The following is a 20303-nucleotide window of genomic DNA, read 5'->3' as shown; positions in this document are numbered from 1 at the left end:
AAGTGGGGAATGACAGAAAAAGTTTGAGAACCACTGCGGTAAGTTTCTGTTTAATAGGCAAGATTACGGAACAATCGACAAAACTAAAGTTGTATGTAGCATTTGTCAAATTGAATTTAGCTATCACAGAAGCAGCTCGTCTTTAAGTTATCACCTTAATGCAAAGCACCCGATAGAAAGCAGTCCCAGGTTAGATGGTCGCCAACCCACACTCTACGACTTCCCTAGTAAAATAACTAGACCAGTCCGTGAAAAGGTTACCAACGCTTTAGCAGTTTGGGTTGCCGGTGACTGTCGGACCATCAACATAGTTAAGGACGTTGGGCTGACTTAGGTGATTCGAATTGCTTCAGGAGACAACTCTTACGATTTACCGTTGAGGGGCACCATTGTGTCTCGCATACATTCCTTTTATGACGGCGAGAGAGCACGAAAAATTCAGCTCCTCGAGCAAGCTGCCACCGTCACCCTTACTGGTGACCACTGGACATCAGTCAGCAATGACAATTACCTGGGTGTCACAGCTCATTTCATTGACAATGTATGGAAATTGAGATATTTTTCATTGGAAGTAAAAAAAAAAAAACAGACAAACAAACTTTTAATCGCGATTAATCTAGATTAATGAATTTCAAAATGTGAGATTAATTAGTTAATTTTTTTTTATCTATTGACAGCCCTAGTTATTTGTATATTATTTTTGATCAGTTTGTGGTTGTTGCAATTCTGTTCAGGAGCTGTTTTGATTTCTTGTCCAGGCAGAGAGGAGGAATATGGGGCTTGTGCAGAGAGAGTTATGCTAGAGAGATGTTACGCAGATCTCTAGCTGTTGAGTTGTGTGTGAGAGATGCTGTGTGGATCAGGTGTGTGTGTGTGAGATGCTGTGTGGAGCAGGTGTGTGTGTGAGATGCTGTGTGGAGCAGGTGTGCGTGTGAGATGCTGTGTGGAGCAGGTGTGTGTGAGAGATGCTGTGTGGATCAGGTGTGTGTGTGTGAGATGCTGTGTGGAGCAGGTGTGTGTGTGAGATGCTGTGTGGATCAGGTGTGTGTCAGAGATGCTGTGTTGAGCAGGTGTGTGTGTGAGAGATGCTGTGTGGAGCAGGTGTGTGTGAGATGCTGTGTGGAGCAGGTGTGTGTGTGTGAGATGCTGTGTGGAGCAGGTGTGTGTGTGAGATGCTGTGTGGAGCAGGTGTGTGTGTGTGAGATGCTGTGTGGAGCAGGTGTGTGTGTGAGAGATGCTGTGTGGAGCAGGTGTGTGTGAGAGATGCTGTGTGGAGCAGGTGTGTGTGAGAGATGCTGTGTGGAGCAGGTGTGTGTGTGAGAGATGCTGTGTGGAGCAGGTGTGTGTGAAACATTGTAGGTATTGATCTCTCACATGACTGCTTATTGTAGGTGGGACCCCCTCCCCAGGTGTGGCTCTGTTGCATGAAGGATGATGTGTGTGTGTGTGATGTGGTCATGATGCGTGTGTGATGTGTGTGTGATGTGGTGATAAAGTGTGTGTGATGTGGTGATGGTGATGGTGTCTGTGTGATGTGGTCATCATGTCGCCTCTGAACAGTAGAGTTGTTTTTGTCCCTGCACTGTCCTTGTGACGTGACGTGACGTGTGGTGAGTGAGGAGATTTGGGGATAGAGGCTTTATCTCTCACATCTCATTCCATGTGTCATTATTGTGAGAGAGTCATGCAAGGGGTTTTTGTGATCTAGGCCTAGTCTTTCGCTCGTCTCTCTTCCTGTGTAGAGGTTTTGAGCTCGTGTCGTGTCATGTTTTTGTCAATTATGATAGATTCTTACATTTAAGTGCCTCGTCTCATTTTTGTCTCAAACTGTTTCTTCTAACAAACTGTAGGAGAAATATCTGTGATTTCAATTGATCCATAAATGAGGAACAATAAGGAGAGTTGCGTCAAGGTCTCCTGAGCTCTCAGAGTTTCCCTATGGGATTAAGATGTAATTGGGTACGGAGGTTTTATCTCTGTCTCCTCTCCTCCTCAGGTGTAGAGCTGTTGTGTGAGCGTGAGGTGGACGTGACCGGACGAGTCCAGGACTTGCTGGACTTCCTGCAGCAGAAACAGCAGGAGCTGGACGCCGACGCTGAGCAGCAGAGACTCCAGCTGGAACAAACTGCTCAGTTACGCCACCTACAGGCACAGGTCAAACAGGTAAATACACACACACACATGTGAACCCCCCACCCACACTCAGCGCAGTAGCAGATATGGAAACAAGTGCAGGGGCAGCTGTAGACACAGGTAATTACATGTAATATGTAATTATACATAACCACTGATGCTTGTATAATGGTCATGTCATCGTTTACACACACACATACACACACACACGCACACACAAATGTACTTGGTTGATGACTTTGCTTATTTACCCATTGACATCTGGCATGCTAATTGGGTAGTAAGACATAAATTGTATTGCATTACATAATGTGTTAATGTACTTACATCAGCCATGTATTTTCACATTCTGCGATAATATCACTGCCCCTGGTGATCTAGAAGTTAATGGCCATGTTTACTAATTCTTCTGATGGCATTAAGTACCACACATGCAAGATAAAGTGTGATTGAATAGAACACTAGACTACAGCAGGCAATGGACATCACATGGTGTGTGTGTTTATGAATGTGTGTGTGTGTGTGCGTATGTGTGTCTGTGTTTGTGTGTGTGTATGTGTTTATGTGTGTGTTTCTGTGTGAGTGTGAGTGTGTGAGTGTGAGTGTGTGTGTGTGTGTGTGTGTGTGTGTGTGTGTGAAAGAGAGAGAGAGAGCATGCGTGCACGAAAGCTCTGTGTTTTATGGATTAATCCTCAGGGGCTGGCTGCCCTGTAAACTAGGACAGAGGCAGAATGCGCTTATCTTATCTCAGCCCTTTAATTTATTTATTTATTCGTTTATTTAATTAATTTTGTACTGTCCCACCAGTAGCTTTGTGTGTGTGTCTGTATGTGTGTATGACTTGTGACTGTGTTTGTGTGTGTGTCGGACCTGGCTGCGATCGTTTTTTTTGTGGGACTGTAATCATATCAAGGCTGACTTCTTCTGTGCCCTTGTGTGTTGTGTGTGTGTATCTGTGTGTGTGTGTGCGTGTGTATTGGTGTTTGGGTGTGTGTGCGTGTGCGTGTGCGTGTGCGTGTGTGTGCGTGCATGTGTGTGTGTGTTTGTGTGTGTGTGTGTGTGTAGGTCCTGGGCTGGATCAGGAATGGAGAGTCTATGCTGAATGCAGCTGTGATCAGTGCCAGCTCTTTAGAGAAGGCGGAGCAACTCCAGAGAGAACATGAACAGTTTCAACACTCAATTGAGGTATGCACACACACACACACACACACACACATACATACATACATACATACACACAAACACACAAACACACACACACAGCTCTCAATCTCTTTCAATCTCTCAATCTTAACATACAAACTAATGAAAAACACAAAGGCGTGCCATCACAGACATCATCTGTGTGTTTTATTGTGTACTATCGAGTCATTCATGTGATAGTAGCTCTGGCAACTCAGACGTCCTTCTCTCCTCTTTCATGGTCTCTGCCCTCTGCACTATCCTAGTTACTCCTTTAGCCTTTAGCCTTTAGCCACTGTATTGGACTGGTAAATATGCATACTAATACATTTTCTCTTGGACAGAAACCAGAGGTCACGCTCCTAATCTCTAACAGTACACATCACACTGATTCACATCAGAGCTAGAGATGCACTCATGTGAATCATAACAGCTAGAAAAACGTGCATGGCTCAATCGGAATCATGGAGGAATTATGTAGAGCTTGAGTGACGTCTCCCATTTATTCCAGTGGCCAGTGTTATGCTAGCTACTTCAGAGAGACCTCTCCCATTTATTCCAGTGGCCAGTGTTATGCTAGCTACTTCAGAGAGACCTCTCCCATTTATTCCAGTGGCCAGTGTTATGCTAGCTACTTCAGAGAGACCTCTCCCATTTATTTCAGTGGCCAGTGTTATGCTAGCTACTTCAGAGAGACCTCTCCCATTTATTTCAGTGGCCAGTGTTATGCCAGCTACTTCAGCTGGGGAAAGTATAAGCTTCACAGCGCTCAGTTTTGGCACCAAAACCATGAGGAGTTAATCTCCTGCAGTGCCAATGACCGCTGGCCACAGTAACCAAAACCCTCCTCTGATTGGCCACACTTGAAACCAGCCAAGCAGGAAACAAACGTTTTGGCCCCAAAATAGCTGATGCTAACTGGCTGAAGCTAACCCTTTAAAGCCCAACCCGCTGCTCTGAATATGGAAATGATGTGTATGACTCAGGACCTGTAGTTGTTCTAGAGCTGTGGCATCATGCTGCCTATAGTGATGATCTTGGATTGCACCAGCTGCTGCTGCTGTGTCATGACTTAAGACAGCTGTGATGCAGTTCACGCCAGAGATGGATGTGTCATTGACAGGCATGACTTAGGACACGTCATGGATTTAGAAGTGTGCTACTCTAACTGTGGCTGTGTACTGACTCTGTGCTGCGCTGCGCTGCACTCACCAGAAAACCCACCAGATGGCGCTGCAGGTGCAGCAGCAGGCAGAGGCGCTGCTCCTGGCGGTGCACGGGGAGGCGGAGCCTATCCGGGACTGCGCCGAGAGCGTCGCCGCCCACTGGCAGCAGCTCATGCTCAAGATGGAGGACCGCCTCAAATTGGTCAACGCCGCTGTGGCCTTCTACAAGACCTCCGAACAGGTGAGCGTGTGTGTGTGTGTGTGTGTGTGTGTGTGTGTGTGTGTGTGTGTGAGGTCAGGGTGAGGTGACTGGCAGGCAGGGAGTAAAGTGGTCACAGGCTTAGCAACAGGGGACAGGATGATGGTGGCAGGGAGGTAGGATGATGGTGGCAGGGAGGTAGAAGTTTTAGGCAGCTGGTATGTGTGTGTGTGTGTGTGTGATTAATGTGTGTGTGTGGTGGTGGTCGTGGTGGTGGTGGGGGGGGGGGGGGGGGGGGGTGTTGTATTTGTGTGTATATCTGATATTAGTTTGATATTTGTGTGTGTGCATGGGTCTATCAGGTGTGTGGTATATTTAGTGAATCCGTGTGTGTGTGTTTCAGGTGTGTGGCGTGTTGGAGAGTCTGGAAGAGGAGTACCAGCATGAGGAGGACTGGTGTGGGGGCGGGGACAAACTAGGCCCCACCTCTGAGAATGATCATGTGACCCCAATGATCAGCAAACACCTGGAACAGAAGGAGGCCTTCCTGAAGGTAACAAACCGTTGCCATGGAGACCAACATTCTTTACCTAAACTCACGTGTATTCTTTTGATACTTGACAACATAATTTTTTATTAATGAAACATTTACAGAGACAAATAAAAACAAAATGTATGTTTGATGTACCCGTATATTTTTCTGTTCTGATGATCATGATTGGCTGATGATCCCCTGCCTGTCTTGAGATTGAGTGTCTCTCATTGGTGTTCAGGCCTGCACATTGGCCAGACGTAACGCTGACGTCTTCCTGAAGTACCTGCAGCGCTGCAGCCTGCACCTGCCCTCTGAGCCCGCTCACTGCACTGACACCCAGCAGCAAGTCAGGAGTACGAGCTCTTCAACTCTCAACTACCCATCCTCATCGTCTCCTAACATCCTCTTCCTCATCATAGGCTGCTCGTTCTTCTCCAACCCACCTCTTCTTCATTATACTCCCTCAGTCTTTTACTCACACCCTCAATTATAACTAACGTGTGTGTGTGTGTGTGTGTGTGTGTGTGTGTGTGTGTGTGTCTGTGTCTGTGTGTGTCTGTATGTGTGTGTGTATTTGTGTGGGTCCGTGTGTTTGTGTGTGCTTATGTGTGTTTTGAGTGTGTTTATTTGTGTATGTTTGTCTGTGTGCGCACATGTGTGTGTGTGTGTGAGTGTGTGTGTGTGTATGTATGTGTGTGTGTGTAGCTACCTTGAGTGAACTGCTTCAGAGAGAGAACCGTGTTTTGCACTTCTGGACCCTGAGGAAGAGGAGGCTGGACCAGTGCCACCAGTATGTGATGTTTGAACGCACGGCTAAGCAGGTCAGTGTCAGACACACACACACACACACACACACACACACACATACACACACACACACACACACACACACACACACACACACACAGACATACACCCACACACATATTCATACAAACTGTGTGTATACATTTGTTGTAGGAGTTTGTTTGTTTACAAAGAGGCTATATGACTTTGTCTGTAAATTATTCAAAATGTAAAGTAGGCTACTATGTTACTGTAATCTGTAGGGTGTTACTGTGAACAGCAGGGCTGATGGTGCTTTAAAAAACCCTCTCTCACACTCACACGCACACGCACACACACGCACACGCACACGCACACGCACACGCACACGCACACGCACTCGCACTCGCACTCGCACACACACTCACACACACACACACTCACACTCACACTCTGACACATCTCTGCTTTTCTCCTCAGTTGCTGGACTGGCTTCATGATTCGGGAGAGTTCTTTCTGTCCACACACACGTTCACAGGCTCCAGCATTATACACACACGTGATCTGCTCACAGAACATGAGGAATTCCACATCTCAGCAAAGGCAAGACATAAACACACACACACACACACACACACACTTTATGCACACCACTAACATGTGTGAACTTGACCCTTGCCCTTTGCCCTTGAGCAGCAGAACCGTGAACGTGTGGCAGTGCTGCTCCAGTTGGCCGACGACTTCCGAGAGAAGGGCCACGCACACACGGCCGAGATCCAGAAGTGGGCGGGGCTAGTGGAGCATCGCCACAGCGACTTCTGGCTGCGTCTGGAGATCCGCGGGGCGGCGCTCGAGGAGGCTCTGGGCCTCTCCTCCGAGACCACCAGCTTGGTGAGGGGGTGTGTGTGTGTGGGGGTGGGGGGGTTAGGTAGGTACTTGAAATTGAAATTGCTGGTTGGGTCTTGCAGTGATAGTTGATGCTTAGTTAAACATGGAAAACAACAACAATCGACATTTTTAAAACCAGCAATTTACCAGAGTATTCTTTTTTAACAAGAGGTTTTGCGATAAATACAGAAAAAGGAATTATAGCTTACGGAGTTAGCATGTCGAGGTTACTGTCACTGAATGAACACATAAGCAAAACATCAGCTGAAATATAGGCTCTAATTAATCAACAGTTGTGTTGGTACCTTCATTTATCAAGTAAGTCGGCCATGAAACAGAGGGTTAACAACTTTATATGTTGACTCGACCTTGGGGTGTTTCTAGAAGTTATCTGGTTTAACGGTCTAGTTGTTGGTGCTGCCGCTGGAGAAAAAATATTGTTATTTTGTCAAGCTTGGAGCTGACGTTGCGATCAAAGAGCAAAATGATTAGGCTACGTGTAGGTCCAGTCCAGTTCTTGCACCGCGGTGGAAATGCAAAAGGCAAAAAGGTCAGAGCAGTGGGCCTTTCATGTAAGCGTTAAAGCCACTTGAAAAGTCCCACTAGTTCCTGCTGTGGAAAAGTGCCTCTTGTATGGGTATGAGACGGGGGGTGTGGAAGTAAGGGGTGGGTGTGTGGGTGGGTGTGTGTACAGGTACACTGTACAGGACCTAACCCAAAGTGTTTTTTTTACGATATTCTATGTATGTTATTATAAAGAATAATAAATCTGATGATGATGTGATGTCGGCCACACACGGCTGTGTTTCCCACTCAGAGTGACGACGTCCAGCTGGAGCTCACGCCCACCAGCCCCTCAGGGGCAGAGGTCAAACTGCGGGAGGCTGCGCATGAGCTGAACGAGGAGAAGCGCAAGTCGGCCCGGAGGAAAGAGTACGAGTCCCTCACTGAGCCTTTAACACTACTGCACTACTGTAGTCCTGCTGCTGTTGATCTGCTCTGTATTCTCTAAACACGAGGACACTATCACACAGTACAGTCAAATGGGCCAGAGCAACGTGTCACAAACACACAGTAACAAATACAAGCTAAAAAAACGCTAGTCATAGTTCTCAAAGCCTGGTATTACTTTTCCCTGTATGGATAAAAACACATTGTTTGATAGCACATAGTAGTGGAACACTCCGACCTTTTTAGCATAATATGTCTATTTGGTGTGAGTGTGATTGCCTGTTCTCTGTCAGTGATTGTAGTGTGAGTGTGATTGCCTGTGCTCTGTCAGTGGTTGTAGTGTGTGTAAACTGTGATTGCCTGTGCTCTGTCAGTGATTGTAGTGTGAGTGTGATTGCCTGTGCTCTGTCAGTGGTTGTAGTGTGTGTAGACTGTGATTGCCTGTGCTGATTGCCTGTGCTCTTTGACTGTGTCCAGCTTCATCATGTCAGAACTTCTGCAGACAGAGAAGGCCTATGTCAGAGACCTTCGAGAGTGCATGGACGTGAGTACACACACTTACAAACACTCACTTACAGTCAGGAAATTACTAACAGACTGTCAAGAAAAAAAACAGTCAGACACAGATAGTCATTCTGTCAGACAGAGAGACAGACAGACAGACACTTAGACAGACAGATACACAGAAAAGACAGACAGTCACTTACAACAGTCAAACACACAGACAGACAGTCACTTAGACAGACAGATACACAGAAAAGACAGACAGTCACTTACACAGTCAAACACACAGACAGACAGTCACTCAGACCGGCAGATAGACAGGCAGGAAGTGAAGGGCTCGTAGTTAGGTGTGGTTTTAGTGATTGGGCCAGATCCACTGCATGTTGTCTCTGTAGTGGGGGGTGAAACATAAAGAGTGAGAGAGGCCCGAGGTGTGATTGGTCACATGACAGCCGTTGTGGTGTTGAGGGGTAAACATTGAGAGGTGAAAGGTCATGTGAATGATCTAGTGTTGTGCTGAGTGTTTGCTGTCTGTCCCACAGACCTACCTATGGGAGATGAGCTGTGGTGTGGGCGACATCCCTCCAGGCATTATTAATAAAGAGTACATCATATTTGGCAACATGCAGGACCTCTACGACTTCCACTACAAGTAGGTACCACTGTCAGGAGTCATTTAGGCAGAGATTTGAGTATCTCTCTCGCTTGTTGCTTTTCCCATTTGTTTTCACATCCTCACTCTTCACCCTATCTTTCTGCCGCTCTCTCTCTCTCTTTCTCTCTCTCTCTGTCTCTCTCTCTATCTCTAGTATTTTCCTAAAGGAGTTGGAGAAGTACGAGCTCTTGCCAGAGGATGTAGGACACTGCTTTGTGACGTGGGTAAGGATCCAGAGAGGCACGCTCACTCTTCGCTTGTTCAGTGTGACATTTGAGGATGTTCATGACAAGTACTTTCTATATCATAAATACTCTCTCTTATATACATATTTAGTTAGATAGTTCTTCAGTTGAGATGTATTGTATTGTACAGACATTGGTTCTTTGGATGAGTTGAATTGAATTGATTTGAAAGACTTTATTGTCATTGTATAGCTTTGCATACAATGAAATTTGGAGCGCTGCTCCTGTTGGTGCCACGAGGAACAACATACAACAACAACAAAAATACAATAAAGTAAATAAAATATTAAGAACTGTCATTCGATGGTGGAGCGGTAAAAGGCTACCAGCAGGCCAACTCCAGGTTGTTTTTCCTGAGCACTCTCTGGAAGTGTAACCGCTGCTGTGCCCTTTTTGACGACTGCTGAGGTGTTGGCAGACCAGGAGTGTTCGTCCAATATGTGCCAGGAATTTGAAGGTGTGGATCTTTTCCACACAGTCCCTGTTGATGTGGAGTGGGGCCAGGTCTACACTTCACCTCCTGTAGTCCAGAATGGGTTCTTTTGTTTGTGCGGTGTTCAGTGACGGATTGTTGTCTGAGCACCACACTGCCAGTTTCTGTACCTCATCTCTGTAAGATGATTCATCATCTCCTGAGATTAGTTCGATCACAGTAGTGTCATCAGCAAATTTGATGATGGTGTTGGTGGGATGGGTAGGAGTACATTCATATGTACAAAGAGTAGAGTAGTGGGTGTAGAGCCGGTGCTGAGCGTGAGAGGTGGGGGCCGAGTTTAACAGTTTGTGGGCGGTTTGTGAGGAAGTCCTTTTCCAGGTGCAGGTGGCTATTATGTGCGAGATGATTGTGTTGAATGCTGAGCTGTAGTCTATGAAGAGCATTCTTAAATATGTTCCCCGGAGTTCTAGGTGGCTCAGTGCGGTGTGAAGCGCTGTGGCGATGGCGTCTTCCGTGGACCTGTTTGCTCTGTACGCTAACTGATGTGGGTGAAAGGTGGGGGGAAGGGTGGATTTGATGTGCTGCCAGACCAGTCTCTCAAAGCACCCCATGATTACTGGTGTAAGTGTAACCGGTCTGTAGTCGTTCAGGCTGTCAGTGACTGGCTTCATGAAAACAGGAATGATGGCAGCTGATTTAAGTGCAGGGTGGGATGGTGGCCATTGTCAGAGAGAGGTTGAAGGTCTTTGTGAAGACCCTGGCAAGCTGGTTGGCACAGGCTTTGAGTACCTTGCCAGATACTCCGTCAGGGCCAGCGGCCTTCCTTGTGTTTATTTGAGCACACATCTCACCTGCTGCTCTTGTAGGGTGAGAGGGTAGGTGCTGGGGGTTGGTGGAGACAGTGTGCTTGTGTTGGGCCTACTAACCTCAAAACGGGCAAAGAAATGGTTTAGGTCCTCTGCCAGTGAGGCATCAGCGTGGTTGTGTATGGTTGTGCACTTTGAGAGATAGATTACATTAGACTCAGTAAAAGCATTCAGTCATTACATAAACACACTAGGTGGGCTGTCAGCTTCATGCATTTAAATGACTCTGTGTGGAGAAAGCAGTTGGATTTGCATAATAGAAGCTAACTTTAAAGGCTTTTGTTGCTGATGTCATAGAGATTTGTCTAAGTGTAATTTGCTCGCTGTTGGCTTGGCCGGGTCAGACCCACAGTTTTTTTCACATGCTAACACTGGTCTTCACAGGCCTCTGGTCTTCACATGCTAACACTGGTCTTCACGTGCTAACACTGGTCTTCACATGCTAACACTGGTCTTCACAGGCCTCTGGTCTTCACATGCTAACACTGGTCTTCACATGCTAACACTGGTCTTCACATGCTAACACTGGTCTTCACAGGCCTCTGGTCTTCACATGCTAACACTGGTCTTCACAGGCCTCTAGTCTTCACATGCTAACACTGGTCTTCACATGCTAACACTGGTCTTCACATGCTAACACTGGTCTTCACATGCTAACACTGGTCTTCACAGGCCTCTGGTTTAAAAGCGTTATTGTGTTTGTCCTTTCTTTGCAGGCGGATAAGTTCCAGATGTATGTGCATTACTGTAAGAACAAACCTGACTCAACCCAACTCATTGTGGAGCATGCTGGCATTTACTTTGATGTAAGTACACCACACTACACTATACTATTCTATAATACAGGGGTCTTCAACCTTTTTCAGCCCAAGGACCCTGGCTGAGAGAGACACTGAGCAGGGACCCCCACCCCCGCCGCCCCAAATTTGGGCCTGATATTCATATATTTTATTTGGAACTAAGTGTCAGTCACACACACACACACACACACACACACACACACACACACACTCCCCTACACATATTTGAACATAATTGCAAATCATCTGTGTGACACACAACTCGTTTCAATTTATTCTGTTTATTATTGACATTTTTTCTCCCTTACAGTTAGCCATCACTCTGTATTCAATTAGGGAGGGACAAAGAATTGAGTAGCTTGAGAAGCTTAAGTATGGATGAAATATCTCATACCTAGTGAAAGATCTGACGTTTGAGAATTCATCATTCATGTCTTTGGCAACAACATTCTCCCTATGAAGCATGCAGTGCATCATACATGGCTCTTGCACTGTCTGTGCACATTGCGACGCGATTTTGGCCAGGGTATATCATGTTCACGGAAAAAATTGTCGATCACTTGTATCTGAGCTTGTTTTACGTCCAGGCAGCTGCTTACAGAATAGAAATTCCTCCTGCAGCTCATTTTGGTCGACAAATCACAAAAAAGCTCAAAGCTGAGCGTCGTTTGACACATCGGTGGATTCAACTAATTGTAGTGCAAAATAATCTGCCTTTGGCAGTTTTGCGACTAGTAGTGCCCTCACATCAGCTGCCAATTCATCAAAAGGATTGGGATGCTTTTCAGTTTTTTTACGTACTCATCCTTCCCAAACATTGTTTTGCACATGTCACTAGCGGCTGGCAATATTAAACTTTCCGCAATTATGTATGTCTGTTTGGTCTGAGCGACACGTAATGCAACTTGATAAGAGGCTTTTAAAGCTAGCTGTATATATGTCTATGGCTAAAAGTGCATATGTTGCCATGGTGATCAAATGGTCGCGTGAAGACTCATGGGTAGCTTATGTATTATTTTTAACGAATAGAAAGCAATTTATACGTTCCGTTGATGTTTATGTAGCCTATTGGACGTTTTTAATTTTTGGAAGAGGGAAAAAATGCTTCAGATGAAATAATTTGGCGGACCCCCTGCAGTACCTCCGCGGACCCCCTGGGGGTCGCGGACCCCCGGTTGAAGACTTCTGCTATAATATATGACATTGCAATACACTATACTATATTATATTACACTTCACTCCACTCCACTAAACTATTCTATAATATATGTCACTACACTACACTACACACACACACACACACACACACACACACACACACACACACACACAAACAAGCGCACACACACACACACACACACACAGACAAGCACACATGCACAGGGAAGGGTGACCTTAGTGCCTTGGCACAGTTTAGGAGATGCACTGAAGATGAAGTTGGTTCAGGTGTGGGTGGCACAGGTGTAGGTGGCACAGGTGGCAGGAGTGAAGGTGGCATGGCAGCAGGTGGCAAAGGTGCAGGAATGAGCCAAGGTGTCTCTTCATGATGCCAGGAGAAAGGGAGGAAGTGTCTCTCTTTTTAGTTTCTTATTTAATATTTCTGTTCTTTTAGCTGATCTAATGTCCTCTTCCTTTTGAAATCTTTTTCTATGTTCTGGAATCTGCTAATTTGCAAAGCACTGTCACCAATGTGTATTAATTTTGCTATATCAATAAACTTGCCTTGCCTTAACCGTAGAGCTGGGTGTGAGCATCACTCAGGTTCTGGGATTGATTTCTAAGACATACTCAAAGAAAAGCATATACAAATACAAATAACCCAAGTCATTTTTGGGTAAAAGTGTGTGCTAGATTGCAAATGAAAGCTAGTAATGAGTTTCTATACACAGCAGCTGACCATACCTGATCGTGTGTGTGTGTGTGTGTGTGTGTGTGTGTGTGTGTGTGTGTGTGTGTGTGTGTGTCTGGAGCTCCAGGTGTATTCACACTAGTTGTCTTTCTGGGGTAATGAGGTAATTATCATACCACTATGGTTCTTTGAACTTGGTGATTATCATACCACTATGGTTCTTTGAACTCGGTAATTATCATACCACTATGGTTCTTTGAACTCTAACACCTCCCTGGCTGCAGCCTGGAGGTTCTTGTGAGTTCTCCCTGGCTGCAGCCTGGAGGTTCTTGTGAGGTCTCCCTGGCTGCCTCTGATTCCTTTTGCTTGTCTTTTGTCTTTTCCCATTTTCTGCACACATCAGGAGATTCAGCAGAGACACAGGCTTCCAAACTCCATATCCTCTTACCTCATCAAACCCGTTCAGAGAATCACCAAGTACCAGCTGCTCCTCAAGGTGTGTGTTTGTGTGTGTGTGTGTGTGTGTGTGTGTGTGTGTGTGTGTGTGTGTGTGTGTGTGTGTTTGTGTGTGTTAACAAGAAGTTACTAAGTAATATGTATTTATGCAGCACAACAGAAGTGAGCCACAGTGTTAAGGACATGAGTGTTAATTACAATGTGTTAGCTGTCTAATACGATGTCTTGTAGGTGACACATTAATGGCAGGTGGTAAGGTGGCCTGCAAAGGTGTTAGCTTACTGTCTAACCTGAGACGAGGCCATTGACATGTAATAATATAATAATAATAATTCATTTTTATGTAGCGCTTTTCTAAATACTCAAAGACGCTTTACAAGTGCGAAGACAAACAAAACAATACAACAGCAAAAATATAAAAGACAGAGGATCAAACAGAACATTTTAGTAAAAAGCTGTGCGAAATGAGTCATGTAGTGGAGGGTAGGGAGCAGGGGTTAGCAGGTAAAGGCGAGTTTGAAGAGGTTAGGGTTAAGGTTAGCGCCGGCGGACCTGAGGCAACAGGTTGGGACGTGGAGGGGTAGGAGGTCGGAAAGGTAGGGAGGGGCCAGGTTGTTTAGGGCTTTGTAGGTGGTGAGTAATATTTTGAAGTCTATCCTGTATTTGACCCGGGAGCCAGTGGAGGTTGCGTAGGACCGGGGTGATGTGTTCATAGCGGCGGGTGGAGGTGAGCAGTCGAGCGGCAGAGTTCTGAACATATTGAAGTTTATTGAGGACATGTGATATCTGTGTGCCTCTCCGTGCTCCTCAGGACCTCCTGAGCTGTTGTGAGGAGGGTAAAGGCGAGATCAAAGACGGCCTAGAGGTCATGCTCAGTGTCCCCAAGAGAGCCAATGACGCGATGCACCTCAGCATGCTGGAAGGTGAGTGGTTACCATATCTGTCAGTCAAATCAGAATGACTTTTGTCATAATAGAGATAGCCGTTCATGGCCGTTTTATGAAGCACATTCCTGTGGTCTGGGCATAATGCGTGCTTAATGGTTGCCCTAAATGTCAGATGTAAATCTCGAGTATGACAATACCAGCATAAGAAAAAATTCCCATATTAAATAGTTATATTTCTGTTTTGAAAAATGGCTTGTACTTTGTGCTTTCTCTGTCTCGTGGTCATTTTCCATATTTGCTCCCCTACCTCTCCATTTTCCTCTTCTCTTCCTCCTTCCCTCCCTCTCTCTCTCTGTCTATTTCTCTCTCTCCCCTTCCCCCACTCTTTTTTCCTCTCTCTCCTTCCTCACCTCCTCACCCTCCCTTCTCTCTCTCTCTCTCTCTCTCTCTCTCTCTCCCCCTCCCTTTCTCCCCTCTGCAGGTTTCCCTGAGAGTATTGAGCCTCAGGGGGAGCTGGTCCTTCAGGAGTCCTTCCAGGTGTGGGATCCCAAGTCTCTGATTCGTAAGGGCCGCGACCGACACCTCTTCCTCTTCGAGATGTGTCTTGTCTTCAGCAAGGAGGTCAAGGACTCCACCGGCAGGAGCAAATACCACTACAAGAGCAAGCTCATGGTATGTGAAGTCATTCACAAGAGCACTCACGTTCATGACAAACACAATTATACTGGACAACGGTGCTGTACACACCCATAACCATACGAAGATCTTCTGTTGGATACATATTCACTTCAGACCTCACATCTTACCCTCAGACATAAGCCATGGTGATTCAATGAACATGATTCAACCTGCCCCGGCTACTTGTGAATGTAGGCATGGACGGATTATGAAACAATGGGCCCCTGGGCCTGGACATGTCAAAGCCCCCGCCCTTCGCGAAACATGCATGCACACGCACACACAAACACCATTAGACGTATATATGTTTTACCAACAATGTGTTGGATTTTACGGTCAAATTAAATACTTCGGCTATTGTATTGGGAAAGTAGACAAGACAAAGTCTACTCTGTAACATCCACCTTCGTTGAGGTGTGCACTGCCCTGCTATTGTTTCTGACATTACATGTAACAGGGCAACAGCCGAGTGATCCTTTTCTAAATTGAAACTCATTAAGACCTACCTGAGGGGCAGCTTGGGCCAGGAGAGGCTGAATGGGCTGGCTACCCTGTCCATTGAAAAAGCAAATCATGCATCACCACTTTTATGTTTGAAAGGCGTAGTTCTTGCAGGTGTGCTGTGCCTCTGGCTGTGCTCAGTCAGCTTGTCGGTCTTGACGTTCAGATTTTGCGCCTAAACTAGCTATATCGTATCGTCTCGTCACATGATCAAATAGAGACTTGACATAAGATACATATTACCCAGTAATCATCATTGAATATCTGTATATGACAAAAATAACAGAAAATATTGATAAATAAAGATTGAATCGTTTTTTAATAGTTTCTATAGTTTATGTAGGATTAGCAAATACTGTAATTGTTTTATAGATTGCTACTGACGATTTCCCCCCAAAAATGATGAAAACCATGACAGAGACAGGTTTGCCATTTCGAGGGGATATATAGCATAAGGTGTCTTAAAAATTCAAAACAAATTCATCGTTGATCATAGTCGCATTATACTAGCGACGCTCTAACACTCTGACAGTCATGTGTCCGTGAAAAGTAATAAGGCAGGGCCTCCTTTGCCTACGAACTCTCCGCGCTGGCTGCATTGTCTATAGTTATGCCCCTGGCACACATGCACATTTTCTAACACAGCGCAGGTACACTCAATTAAAGCCAACAGCAAATTAACAAAATACACCTCTTTCAACCACAAATAAGAGATACATAACAGCGACTTCACGCAGAGGCTCTGGCTTAGGGGCCCCCTGAGCTCATGGGCCCCTGGGCCTGGGCCCGGTAGGTAATCTATCCCTGAATGTAGGGACTGATTTGAGATGATGAGCAGATTGTGAGCCTTTGCCAGTGTTGTTCATGGTTATCCTCTCTTTGTTTTACTGGATCTCTCTCTCTCTCTCTCTCTTTCTCTCTCTCTCTCTCTCTCTCTCTCTCTCTTTCTTTCTCTCTCTTTCTCTCTTTCTTTCTCTCTCTTTCTCTGACGTTCTGTTATGTTCTTCCTCTCAGACATGTGAGCTGGGAGTCACAGAGCACGTGGAAGGGGACGCCTGTAAATTTGCCCTCTGGGCAGGAAGGACCCAAGCCTCAGATAAGATTGTCCTGAAGGTGGGTTGTGTGTGTGTGTGTGTGTGTGTGTGTGTGTGTGTGTGTGTGTGTGTGTGTGTGTGTGTGTGTGTGTGTGTGTGTGTGTGTGTGTGTGTGTGTGTGTGTGTGTGTGTGTGTGTGTGTGTGTGTGTGTGTGTGTGTGTGTGTGTGTGTTTTGATTTCTGGCACTAACATTGCACAGATGGATATAGAGGAGTGAGGGAATGCAGTGATTCAGTAATGGCTGGACATGTTTAGGGATGTGTGTGTACATACTGTATGAATTGAGACATTCCCCCCTAAATCAACCTCAGGGTTATAAACTGGAAGAAGACAATATTGTGATCTGACTGACTACAGAGGAATAAAAACTAGATTTGAATGGTTGAATTTTGGATGATTCTGTTGTCCAGTACGTGTGCTTAACTCCCTCCTCTGCTTGGCACCTCTTCTTCTGAGCTGTGTCACAATTTGTCATGTTCATTATCACAGCTATGGACAAAGCTAAAGCATGAGTCATGTCCAGCCAGTCATCATCATCTACATCATCTAGTGTGTGTGACCTTGGTGTTGCTGTAGGACGAAGTGTTCCTTTAAGACTGTAGGCAGCATGGCTGCCAGGTCTTTGTCCTTCTGTCCCCCATGACTGCATGATTACATCACTCTAAGTACTCAGACTGAGATGGGAGTTATGTAAACACTGGCCATGTCCCTTTGTGTCGTACCACTGAAAAGCCCACTCTTTGGAGGGAGTGCAGGCCATGACTGGAGAGAAAGTGAAGTCGTAGGATTCTGGCTCTGGCTTTGTCTGGATGTCTTTTGTTCACCTCTTACCATTCAACACCTTTACCATAGTGTTTCATACATTTCTTACACACACACACACACACACACACACACACACACACACACACACACACACACACATACACTCTTGGCTCTTCCATTAAATGCCCGTTCTCCGGTGTGTCCATGCCAGGCCAGCAGTGTTGAGAGTAAGCAGGTGTGGATCCGGCAGGTGAGGGAGGTGATGCAGGAGCGTACCGTTCACCTGCGGGGGGCGCTACGGCAACCACTCCCCATCCCTCAGGGCAATGCCCATGCCAGAGGCCGCAGGTAAACATGTCACTGCGTACATGCCCGCCGTTGTCATTTCAATCTCGTTCTCTCTCTCTCTCTCTCTCTCTCCTCCTTCAGTCAATCTCCTTGTCCCTAGGCTTGCATGCACTTTACCTGTTTCCCTATCACATAGTATTGTATTGTATAGTGTGTTATAGTTACTTGTCTTCTCAGTATTGTTTCACTGATTCCTATGGCGCAGAGATCATTAGGTCCATCGCATACGTTACCACAAAACACTTATTAAAGGAGGTTATATCGCTGTATTTCTCTTTTTATTAAACCATCCAAATAACAGCTCAGTTAATGTGAGTGTATTGTCACATAACACCCCAATGTCATCTCTATAGTACTGTATAGCATTATCATGACTGAACAACAGGAGCAAATTGCTGTTTGCATGGCCTGCTGTTGGTCGTTTGAGTGAAACGTTTTTCTCTGAATCTACAGAGAAGGAGAGTGTGTGTCCAGTGATGGTGATGGCCACAGCCAATCAGATACCTCTATAGCATCTGGCTCCTCCCACGGCACAGTAGAGAGTGAGCAGGTGAGTGACCCAAAACCTGCATGCACCTCTCTTAAAACCAGACATACATACACCCACACGTCACACACCTGCTTCTGAACTATACACATTACACACACACACACACACACACACACACACACACACACACATTCACACACACACTTTGCTCCAAAGCAGCAGCTGCACTCAAACATCGCCCAGTCACCTCCACTCACAGCAGATACTTTCACACACAGGAGATAAGACATCTCCACACCAGTGAGGTACTTCCTGTTTCCTTCAGCTCTCTTATTGCTGCTAATGTACTATTTTTAAACAAACAACTTCTGATCATGCTAATCAAGACATTCATCTGGTGTCGTGAATGTCGGTTGTGTATAATTTAGCCTGTACTTGAAATCAGTATTAGTTACTGGAGGAGCCCGGCAGCTGGTGAGCATTCACTCTAGCCGAGGCCAAAGTGCAGACGTGGTGGTGTGGGTGAAAGTGAGTCCTTGTGTGTGTTCAGGTAGAGTAGCTAAGACGAGCAGACAGTCATAGCCTGTAGAGCTGAACATGGAGTCTAGTTTGTGTTTCTATGGTCTTTTTCATCAGAGTGATTGTGGCCGTATCTAATCAGAGGTACGCTTCTGTATCATTCAAGTTAGTTGTTGGTTCAGTTATGTACTATCATGATTAAAAAGCTCTATCTGTTTATAGTGTGTGATCATGAAATGCTGGCCAGGGCTCTGTGCTCTATGCTGTGTGTTAACCCAGCATGCAGTCCTAATGTGTGTGTGTGTGTGTGTGTGTGTGTGTGTGTGTCTGTGCGCGCACGTGTGCGGAGGCGCTCCAGCTGACTGGCTCTGCTTTAAAGGTCCTTAGCAGCACAGACGGGCCCTACTCCCACACGCTGCTCCTCTCGTCTCATCACATTCTCACACACACACACACACACACACACACACACACACACACACACATACACATACACATATATGTTCATGCACACGCTTTACACATACATGTGCACACACACACTTTCACACGCACACACACACACTCACATGGTCATCCACATGCCTCCACACACACACACACACACACACACACACAGTCACAGACACGCATACACGCTCACTGATCCTGTATGATCACACATTCACACAATCACGAACACACACACACTTATGAGTGTCTTTTGTGTCGCCCCCACACTCTGCCGATACAGCAAGTTCCTGTTTCCCCAGTGACGGTCAGCAGCTCCTCCACGCAGTGTGTGTGTGTGTGTGTGTGTTTGTGTGTGAGAGAGAAAGAAAGAGAAATAGAGTCTCCACATCAGAGCACAGTCAGACTGAACTCTACAAGGTCCAAAGTCAAAAGTGGGTCGGAGTGGGTTTACGTAGTTTGATCAAAAACCACGTCACTTCTGTCTCTTTCCTGATCTCTCCTCTGCTTTTTATCATGGTCTGTCTGTTTTCATCTCTCTCCTTCTACCCTTGCTTTCTGTCTCTTCTCTCTCTATTCTCTCATCCTTCTGCTGTCATCTGTCCTCTCTTCTGTCCTCTATCCTCTCCAGTCCTCCTTTCAGCTACCGTGTCCACTTTTCCTCTCCTCTCCGCTTTTCTTCTTCCTGTCACATCTCTCTCCCCCCCCCCCCCCCCCCCTCGTCCTTTTCCTCCCTCCCATTCCGATGTGTCTCATCCTCGGTGCTCTGAGAAGTGATGACAGACTGTGTTGTCGTGGCGATGGATGAGGTGTCAGGCTGCGCTCCTGCTGCTCCGCTCGCTGGTCCTCTTCTCCTGGCGTCTCCTCTTTTCCGTCAGCGGCTCTCATGCCTCGGGTCGTCTCCTACCGTAGCTCTCCGTCAGCGGCTCTCACTCCTCTG

The 20303-nt window shown here is 46.1% G+C and overlaps 1 protein-coding gene across 3 annotated transcripts in view; it reads left to right on the top strand.

Annotated features, from left to right (window-relative positions):
• The window catches only part of triob (trio Rho guanine nucleotide exchange factor b), a 64489-nt gene that overhangs the window by 26126 nt on the left and 18060 nt on the right, over nucleotides 1–20303 (top strand). For all 3 annotated transcript variants that reach the window (XM_031576265.1, XM_031576264.1, XM_031576266.1), the window contains exons 15-33: nucleotides 1997–2163; nucleotides 3199–3318; nucleotides 4531–4722; nucleotides 5084–5233; nucleotides 5454–5568; nucleotides 5921–6036; nucleotides 6461–6583; nucleotides 6677–6871; nucleotides 7686–7801; nucleotides 8297–8363; nucleotides 8866–8975; nucleotides 9133–9202; nucleotides 11242–11331; nucleotides 13578–13670; nucleotides 14442–14553; nucleotides 14999–15189; nucleotides 16711–16809; nucleotides 17768–17904; nucleotides 18358–18454. In XM_031576265.1, coding sequence (XP_031432125.1) covers nucleotides 1997–2163; nucleotides 3199–3318; nucleotides 4531–4722; nucleotides 5084–5233; nucleotides 5454–5568; nucleotides 5921–6036; nucleotides 6461–6583; nucleotides 6677–6871; nucleotides 7686–7801; nucleotides 8297–8363; nucleotides 8866–8975; nucleotides 9133–9202; nucleotides 11242–11331; nucleotides 13578–13670; nucleotides 14442–14553; nucleotides 14999–15189; nucleotides 16711–16809; nucleotides 17768–17904; nucleotides 18358–18454 — 2360 coding nt within the window. The remainder of the gene's footprint in view (nucleotides 1–1996; nucleotides 2164–3198; nucleotides 3319–4530; nucleotides 4723–5083; nucleotides 5234–5453; nucleotides 5569–5920; nucleotides 6037–6460; nucleotides 6584–6676; nucleotides 6872–7685; nucleotides 7802–8296; nucleotides 8364–8865; nucleotides 8976–9132; nucleotides 9203–11241; nucleotides 11332–13577; nucleotides 13671–14441; nucleotides 14554–14998; nucleotides 15190–16710; nucleotides 16810–17767; nucleotides 17905–18357; nucleotides 18455–20303) is intronic.

This window comes from Clupea harengus, chromosome 11, assembly GCF_900700415.2.
Source record: "Clupea harengus chromosome 11, Ch_v2.0.2, whole genome shotgun sequence".
Classification (NCBI taxonomy): Eukaryota; Metazoa; Chordata; class Actinopteri; order Clupeiformes; family Clupeidae; genus Clupea; species Clupea harengus.
The sequence above is the reverse complement of the archived record's forward strand: the minus strand, read 5'-3'. Positions and strand labels throughout refer to the sequence as shown.